Source organism: Oncorhynchus nerka, linkage group LG9b, assembly GCF_034236695.1.
Source record: "Oncorhynchus nerka isolate Pitt River linkage group LG9b, Oner_Uvic_2.0, whole genome shotgun sequence".
Taxonomy (NCBI): domain Eukaryota; kingdom Metazoa; phylum Chordata; class Actinopteri; order Salmoniformes; family Salmonidae; genus Oncorhynchus; species Oncorhynchus nerka.
Window position 1 is genome coordinate 28,681,799 of NC_088424.1, and position 9,327 is coordinate 28,691,125.

General features: G+C 44.1%; 1 protein-coding gene across 2 annotated transcripts in view; it reads left to right on the forward strand.

Annotated features, from left to right (window-relative positions):
* The window catches only part of LOC115114554 (uncharacterized), a 14,086-nt gene extending 6,211 nt beyond the window's left edge, over positions 1–7,875 (forward strand). The window contains exons 1-4 of one of the 2 annotated variants that reach the window (XM_029642897.2): positions 778–4,803; positions 5,026–5,301; positions 7,136–7,234; positions 7,493–7,875. In XM_029642897.2, coding sequence (XP_029498757.1) covers positions 4,755–4,803; positions 5,026–5,301; positions 7,136–7,234; positions 7,493–7,596 — 528 coding nt within the window. In that variant the 5' untranslated portion in view covers positions 778–4,754 and the 3' untranslated portion in view covers positions 7,597–7,875. Of the gene's footprint in view, positions 1–777; positions 4,804–5,025; positions 5,302–7,135; positions 7,235–7,492 lie in introns of those variants that run through there. The other variant, XM_029642896.2, reaches the window with a different exon arrangement.
* The last annotated feature ends 1,452 nt before the right edge of the window (positions 7,876–9,327 follow it).

Below are 9,327 nucleotides of genomic sequence, written 5' to 3' on the forward strand. Positions count from 1 at the left end.
CGGCCCTAATTAATCGGCCATTCCGATGAATCGGTCGACCTCTTGTATCTGGTGTGGCCACCAGCTGCATGAAGTACTGCAGTGCATCTCCTCCTCATGGACTGCACCAGATTTGCCAGTTCTTGCTGTGAGATGTTACCCCAGTCTTCCACCAAGGCACCTGCAAATTCCAGGACATTTCTGGGGGGAATGGCCCTAGCCCTCACCCTCCGATCCAACAGGTCCCAGACGTGCTCAATTGGATTGAGATCCGGGCTCTTCGCTGGCCATTGCAGAACACTGACATTCATGTCTTGCAGGAAATTACACACAGAACGAGCAGTATGACTGGTGGCATTGTCATGCTGGAAGGTCATGTCAGGATGAGCCTGCAAGGAAGGGTACCACATGAGGGAGGAGGATGTCTTCTCTGTAACGCACAGCATTGAGATTGCCTGCAATGACAACAAGTTCAGTCCGATGATGCTGTGACACACCGCCCCAGACCATGACGGACACTCCACCTCCAAATCGATCCCGCTCCAGAGTACAGGCCTTGGTGTAACGCTCATTCCTTCGACGATAAATGCAAATTCTACCATCACCCCTGTTGAGACAACACTTTTTGCCAGTCCTGTCTGGTCCAGCGACGGTGGGTTTGTGCCCAAAGGCGACGTTGTTGCCGGTGATGTCTGGTGAGGACCTGCCTTACAACAGGCCTACAAGCCCTCAGTCCAGCCTCTCTCAGCCTATTGTGGACAGTCTGAGCACTGATGGAGGGATTGTGCATTCCTGGTGTATCTCGGGCAGTTGTTGCTGCCATCCTGTACCTGTCCCGCAGGTGTGATGTTTCGGATGTACCGATCCTGTGCAGGTGTTGTTACACGTGCTCTGCCACTGCGAGGACGATCAGCTGTCCGCCCTGTAGCGCTGTCTTAGGCATCTCACAGTACGGACATTGCAATTTATTTCCCTGGCCACATCTGCAGTCCTCATGCTTCCTTCCAGCACACCTAAGGCACGTTCACGCAGATGAGCAGGGACCCTGGGCATCTTTGTTTTGGTGTTTTTCAGAGTCAGTAGAAAGGCATCTTTAGTGTCCTAAGCTTTCATAACTGTGACCTTAACTGCCTACCATCTGTAAGCTGTTAGTGTCTTAACGACCGTTCCGCAGGTGCATGTTCATTAATTGTTTATGGTTCATTGAACAAGCATGGGGAGCAGTGTTTTAAACCTTTTACAATGAAGATCTGTGGAGTTATTTGGATTTGTATGAATTATCTTTGAAATGCATTTGCATTTGTTTAAGCTGTTTTCTAGTGACATTTATTTGGATACATCCATGCTACTGTACCTAAATAGTGCCTGTTAAGGGATGAAACCCACACAGTCAATTTCATCTATTTAGATCAAATTGAGTGAATTCGGGGCATTGCTGGGCCTAAAATGGCAGCTTTGGCTCAGTTCTGTCTGCCAGATCGGGCCCAAATGACTCGGGCCTATTCTGTACCGTCATTCATTTCAGACTCGGGCCGGATCCGGCTGCCAGTTTTAGATCTGGCATGCAGGAATCAGGCCAGATGTCTGTGCCACCTGGGATGCAGCTAGTTTGTGAAGTGGTTGACACAGCTGAGAGGATGTTAACACGTCACATGGTGGTTAGCAGATGTAGACAGATAGATGTGTGTTTTGCCCTACTGTAGAAATTGCCTGGTAAAGATGGATTCAAAGGAAATGTTTACCTGGGGACTCAGAGGTGAAAACATCAGAGATCAAATTCATGTGAATCTCTCGCTCTCTCTCTACTATGATAGACCCTATTATATAGGCTATTACACTCCTTTAAACTTCAACTTTAAAGTTTGCAATAGTATAAATTGGAAGAGGATGTGATCTGTTGGTCAGTGTTATCATACCATCGGCTTGTTTATCATGAGAGCTACTCAGACCTGTGTTTCCTGAGTAAGTGTGAGGTCATAAAATGTAGTTTCCACACTGCCTTTCTGTGTTTGAAGGTACTCATCAAGCTGTGAAAAAGACACACATCAAGCTGTGAAAAAGACAGATTGACATACAGTATATATTCAAAAGTATGTGGGCACCCCTTCAAATTAGTGGATTTGGCTATTTTATCCACACCTGCTGCTGACAGGTGTATAAAATCGAGCACACAGCCATGCAATCTGCATAGACAAACATAGGCAGTAGAATGGCCTTACTGAAGAGCCCGATGACTTTCAACATGGCACCGTCATAGGATGGTCATAGTCAGTTCGTTAAATTTCTGCTTTACTGGAGTTTCCCTGATCAACTGGCAGTGCTGTTATTGTGAAGTGGAAACGTCTAGGAACAACAAGAGCTCAGCTATGAAGTGGTAGGTAGGCCACACAATTTCTTACGGGACCACAGAGTGCTGTAAGAAATGAAGTGCAAAGCGGGTAAAAATCGTCTGTCCTTGTTTGCAACACTCACTACCAAGTTCCAAACTATATCTGGAAGCAACGTCAGCACAATAACTGTTGTCGGGAGCATCATGAAATGGGTTTCTATGGCCGAGCAGCCGCACACAAGCCTAAGATCACCATGCGTAATACTATGAGTTGGCTGGAGTGGTGTAAGGCTCGCTGCCATTGGACTCTGGAGCAGTGGAAAGTGTTCTCTGGAGTGATGAATTACGCTTCACCATCTGGCAGTCCGACGGACAAATATGGGTTTGGCGGATGCCAGGAGAACGCTACCTGCCTAAATGTATAGTGCCAACTGTAAAATTTGGTGGAGGAGGAATAATGGTCTGGGGCTGTTTTTCATGGTTTGGGCTAGGCCCCTTAGTTCCAGTGAAGGGAAATCTTAACACTACAGCATACATTCTTACAATGACATTCTAGACGATTCTGTGCATCCAAATTTGTGGCAACAGTTTGGGGAAGGCCCTTTCCTGTTTCAGCATGACAATGCCCCTGTGCACAAAGTGAGGTCCATACAATCGAAATCGGTGTGAAAGAACTTGACTGGCCTGCTCTGACCTCAACCCCATCGAACACCTTTGGGATGGAACGCCGACTGAGGCAGTGAGCTCTTAAGGCCATTCTACTGGCAATGTTTTTCTATGTAGATTGCATATCTGTGTGCTTGATTGTAACCTCTATGGGATCGCCCCCCCACGGGACAGTTGAGCTAACATAGGCTAACGTGATTAGCATGAGGTTGTAAGTATCAAGAAAATTTCCCAGGACATAGACATATCTGATATGGGCAGAAAACTTAAATTCTTGTTAATTTAACTGCATTGTCCAATTTACAGTAGCTATTACAGTGCAATAATACCATGCTATTGTTTGAGGAGAGTGCACAGTTATGCACTTGAAAATGTATTAATAAACCAATTAGGCACATTTGGGCAGTCTTGATACAACATTTTGAACAGAAATGCAATGATTCATTGAATCAGTATAAAACTTTACACATAATCTGCTGCCATCTAGTGGCCAAGATCTAAATTGTGCCTAACCTGGAACAGTACATTATGGCTTTTGTCTTGCATTTCCAAGATGATGGAACAAAGAAAAACATATGTTTTTATATTTGTATTATCTTCTACCAGATCTAATTTGTTATATTCTCCTACATTAATTTCACATTTCCACAAACTTCAGTGTTTCCTTTTCAAATGGTATCAAGAATATGCATATCCTTGCTTCAGGTCTGAGCTACAGGCAGTTAGATTTGGGCATGTCATTTTTGGCGATACAAAAAAAAAGGGTCCGTACCTTAAGAGTAACTCCTGTCAGCAACAGGTGTGGCTGAAATAGTCAAATCCATTAATTTGAAGGGGTGGCCACATACTTTTGTATATATAGTGTATATCAGCATGGTAGAATTTAATGGCTAGTTCATTATTGCATGTTCTTTGTTTTGAGCAGCTTTTGAAAGCAAAAGTCGAATTGAAAACATGAATGTTATTGGCATTGTTGAATTCAATTTTCATAATGGCAAGCTAGGACTGATGGTTTGGTTGGCTACGCATAGTCCCTGGTTGATTATCCCTTACGTATGCATGGTATATCAGCATGGTATGATTCAATGGCTATAGTTCATTCTTACATGTTCTATGTTTGATCTGCTCTAATTTAAAGCATTGTTGTCATTGGGAATTCGATTTTCATAATAGCAAGCTAGGACTCATGGTTGTTTAGCTAAATTAGCAAGTCTGTTTGTTTGGTGACCAAGGCAACTACTGTAGCTATCTAGTAAACTAACTTGCTAGCTACTTTAGTTGATGTTGAACACATTTCTAGTGGCTTGTGTGTTAAATTAAAGCCATGGGATAAAAGGGATAATCAACACGGGGCTCTATGCGTTCTCTGGGAAATGAACAAGTAGAAATAGCCTGGTAAAGATGGATTCAGGGGAAATGTTTACCTGGGGAGTTGAAGGTGAAAACATCAAAGAGAGAACAAATGAATGTGAAGCTCTCTCTCTCTCTACTGTCATAGACCCTACTGTATAGGAAAATATACTCATTTAAACCTTCCACTTTAAACTTTGCAGGTTTGCAATAGAATGCATTGCAAGAGGATGTGATCTGTTGGTCAGTGTTATCAAACCATCTGCTGGTTTATCATGAGAGCTTCTCAGAACTCAGACCTGCGTTTCCTGAGTAACTGTTGGGTCACCCAATAGGTAGTTTCCACACTGCCTTTCTTTGTCTGAAGGGACTCACACATCAAGCTGTGAAAAGGACAGACTGACATATATCACAAACGGGACTGATTGACATGATGTGCTTGATCTTAAGGATAGCTTTTCTCTTGGTCCAAGTAAGAGGTAAGTCTAGGCATAGCCAGGCATAGGCTTTTAGTGGAAAGGAGTATGTTGTTCTCTCTGTCATATTTCAAATGGATGAATAGGATGGATAAATAGGAAATAGAGCTTGGACCATCTTTGCTTATATCCTAACAAGTAGTTATAACAAGCTTATAAGTGGTTATAACAAGCTTAACACAAGTGTTCTATCTTATAAAAAAGTGGATGTTTCTGGATTAATAGGTCACTGTTACACCTCCATCAACTCAGCCCATGTGGACCAAATGATCCGGCCGGGCCACAGCTTCAGCCTGGCCTGTGAGTTTGTCTGCCTACAGCCCAGCCATGTGATGCAGTGGTGGAAGGATGGCCAGGTCCTACTTAACGCTAGCGCCATCCTGCCCAACATTACTCTGTCTATGCATGTGAGTGGAGCTGGGGAGAAGGACAGTGGAAACTATAGCTGTAGGACAGAACCACCTGATGCCCTGGGCACCACAGCTGTTATTACAGTGGGAGGTAAGATCAAATCAAAATCTAATCCAATTGTATTTGTCACGTACACAGTTTACAGCAGGTGTAAAAGGGGCAGTGAAATGCTTGTGTGCTATCTCCCTCAACACTGCAGTACAATATTCAATATCAATAATAAGAGTCAAATAAAAACATACCACATTTAGGCATGTGTGATGTGTACAGTTGTCATAGACCTGAATATTTATGTATCACCCTGAGCTAATACCTAGGCTTCAGCTCAGTGTGTTAATGCAGCCTTGTAGCACACAGATTACCCAGGTTACACCCCGTTGGTTACACATCTGTATGTATCTATATAAACTCAGCAAAAAAAGAAACGTCACTTTTTCAGGACCCTGTCTTTCAAAGAGAATTCATACAAATCCAAATAACTCCACAGATCTTCATTGTAAAGGGTTTAAACACTGTTTCCCATGCTTGTTCAATGAACCATAAACAATTAATGAACATGCACCTGTGGAATGGTCGTTAAGACACGAACAGTTTACAGACGGTAGGCAATTAAGGTCACAGTTATGAAAGCTTAGGACACTAAAGAGGCTTTTCTACTGACTGAAAAACACCAAAAGAAAGATACCCAGGGTCCCTGCTCATCTGCGTGAACGTGCCTTAGGCATGCTGAAAGGAGGCATGAGGACTGCAGATGTTGCCAGGGCAATAAATTGCAATGTCTGTACTGTGAGACGCCTACTAAGACAGCGCTACAGGGAGACAGGACGGACAACCGATCGTCCTCGCAGTGGCAGACCACATGTAACAACACCTGCATAGGATTGGGACATCCGAACATCACACCTGCGGGACAGGTACAGGATGGCAACAACAACTGCCCGAGTTACACCAGGAACGCACAATCCCTCTATCAGTGCACAGACTGTCCACAATAGGCTGAGAGAGGCTGGACTGAGGGCTGTAGGCCTGTTGTAAAGCAGGTCCTTACCAGACATCACCGGCAACAACGTCGCCTTTGGGCACAAACCCACCGTCGCTGGACCAGATAGGACTGGCAAAAAGTGCTCCTCACTGACAAGCTGTGGTTTTGTCTCACCAAGGGTGATGGTCGGATTCGCGTTTCTCGTCGAAGGAATGAGCGTTACACCAAGGCCTGCACTCTGGAGTGGGATCGATTTGGAGGTGGAGGGTCCGTCATGGTCTGGAGCGGTGTGTCACAGCATCATCAGACTGAGCTTGTTGTCATTGCAGGCAATCTCAACGCTGTGCGTTACAGGGAAGACATCCTCTCTCATGTGGTACCCTTCCTGCAGGCTCATCCTGAAATGACCCTCCAGCATGACAATGCCACCAGCCGTACTGCTCGTTCTGTGCGTGATTTCCTGCAAGACAGGAATGTCGTGTTCTGCCATGGCCAGCGAAGAGCCCGGATCTCAATCCCATTGAGCACGTCTGGGACCTGTTGGATCGGAGGGTGAGGACTAGGGCCATTTCCCCCATAAATGTCCAGGAACTTGCAGGTGCCTTGGTGGAAGAGTGGGGTAACATCCCACAGAACTGGCAAATCTGGTGCAGTCCATGAGGAGGAGATGCTCTGCAGTACTTAATGCAGTGCATTAAGTACCAGATATTGACTGTTACTTTTGATTTTGACCCCCCTTTGTTCAGGGACACATTATTCAATTTCTGTTAGTCACACGTCTGTGGAACTTGTTCAGTTTATGTCTCACTTGTTGAATCTTGTTATGTTCATACAAGTATTTACATGTTAAGTTTGCTTTAAAGAAACACAGTTGACAGCGAGAGGACGTTTCTTTTGTTGCTGAGTTTAAAATGTTTTGATCTGGGTTTTTTTCTCCCTCAGACCTCCCTACCTCTGGGCCCTCTGTCAATACCCTTGAGCCCACAATAGAGTCAAAGCAGGGTATGTGTGAGGTGCATGGGGTTCGGGTTTCCACACAAGGTGAGATGTTCTTTCCCATCCACATGGTTTAGCAGCCCTAGAGTTCCCCACCAAGCATCTGTAGTTCACCACCCAGCATCAATGATATTGAGAACAATGTCCTCGTCTTTTCAATGATTTTAATTTCTCTCTTTCTCTCTTTTTCCTGTCTGTCTCTCCTTTCGACATTTCTTTCTTTTCTTTCTTTCTCTTTTCTACATTATCTCTTTCTCTCTCTCTCTCTCTTTCGCTCTTGCTCTCCCTCTCTCTCTCTCTCAGGTGTTCTAGATGTTGTGATGGTGTGGTACCTACTGTTGAAGGCTATATTTCTCATCCTCATGGTGACCACTATAGCTCTGGTTCTAGCCTGCAGGCTCCGCTGAATACAGTATGGCTCTCAAGCTTATAACATGCTGCCATGTGGCTTTGCTTCCAGCTATTGTTGAATTTTAACAGCACATGCTGTGGAACACTGTAAATCAACTTCAAGTGCTAGTGATCTTAGTTTAAAATGTTGATGGAACAGTTGGTTTTGATCTGTGTATTGTGTTTGTTCAATTATAACTTCTGTTATAAATCCTGTTAGCCTACATTATTAACTATTTGCTATAATTATTTATTCAAACCTGTACTGCTCCTGCAATAAACTCTCTTTTTTTCAATTTTATTTTGTCACATCAGTTTGTCAGAATAACCTAACACTGTGGGCAGACGACCAATAAGGTGCTTGGTGATGTTGTATCTGCTTTGTGGAATTCTCTTCCCAAACGATATTTTGAATTATTTTAACTTGATTTTCCGTGAGGGAACTTCTTGTCTGATGTCGTTAAAAAATAAATAAACAAAATGCCTATGGTTTTTACTCTTCGGGTATAATACACAATTAATTAGAGTAGAACATTGTGAATTGCAGTATAATAGGCCTTAGTCTATGACCAGCATTGGCTCAATGTATTTGGGCCATAGACAAGATTATAGAATTTTGGGGGCTTAGGTCGAAACCACAGGTGGGTCTAAACTTAGGTTTTGGGTTACCAGAACTGTTTCCTTTCATTGCATTTACGCACAACACCCATTTTGGCGCCGTAATAGCTTGGCTCGCACCCGCCATTCATGTGTTCAACCATACCCCACCATGGTCCAGATTCACTACATCCATCAGACAGCGCCGTAACAGCTTGGCTCGCACCCGCCATTCATGTGTTCAACCATACCCCACCATGGTCCAGATTCACTACATCCATCAGACAGCGCCGTAATAGCTTGGCTCGCACCCGCCATTCATGTGTTCAACCATACCCCATCATGGTCCAGATTCACTACATCCATCAGACAGCGCCGTAACAGTAACTTTGCTTATCACTTCAACCCGAAGTCCCTCTTGGTAAAGAACGCACAACCACCAGAACACCACTGGATCGAAGCTAAATCTACGTGTGCATCTTTGTCCCAGCTCCTCCCAGCGTCAGATGAGTTAGTCTCAGACGGGACCACCGGGTCCTTCAAACTACTGGTGCTTCTCCTCGCCATCCTCATCTTCTGGGCCATCCATCTGCAGAAAGACGATGTAAGTAGCCTACAGTGCGATGACGACTACTTTTATGTACTGGTATTCGAAGCGGGCCAACCAGCCAGACAGGCAGAATTGAGTCTTTAAATGTGTATTTCAACATCCTTACAGACAATTGTGAATTTTTTTCCTACAGGATAAGGTCTACAACGAGATTGGCTTGTAAGTTTCCTCTGTCATAATTCATTGTGAATTCAAAGTGATGTTTCATGTGCATAAAAAAACTACATTGATAACCATTGAATAATTCAGAATTTAAACCCAAATAGCACCCTATTCCACCCACAGTGCACCAATTCTGATGAGGGTGCCATTTGGGACAGATCACCAGTCTTATCTTCTTAGGCTACTCAATTGTAATTGGTTTTATTTGTTAAGCACGTTGAACAGCATTTGTTGTAAGAAATTGTATCTTGCAGAGACCTGGTAAACAAGTTCACAGAGGGTGTCAGCCTCAACTACAAATACCTCCAGCGCTGGAGAGGCGGTTGGGCATGAAGAAGCTACAGTTAGACATCCTGACCACTGAGGGGAACCTCGCCTG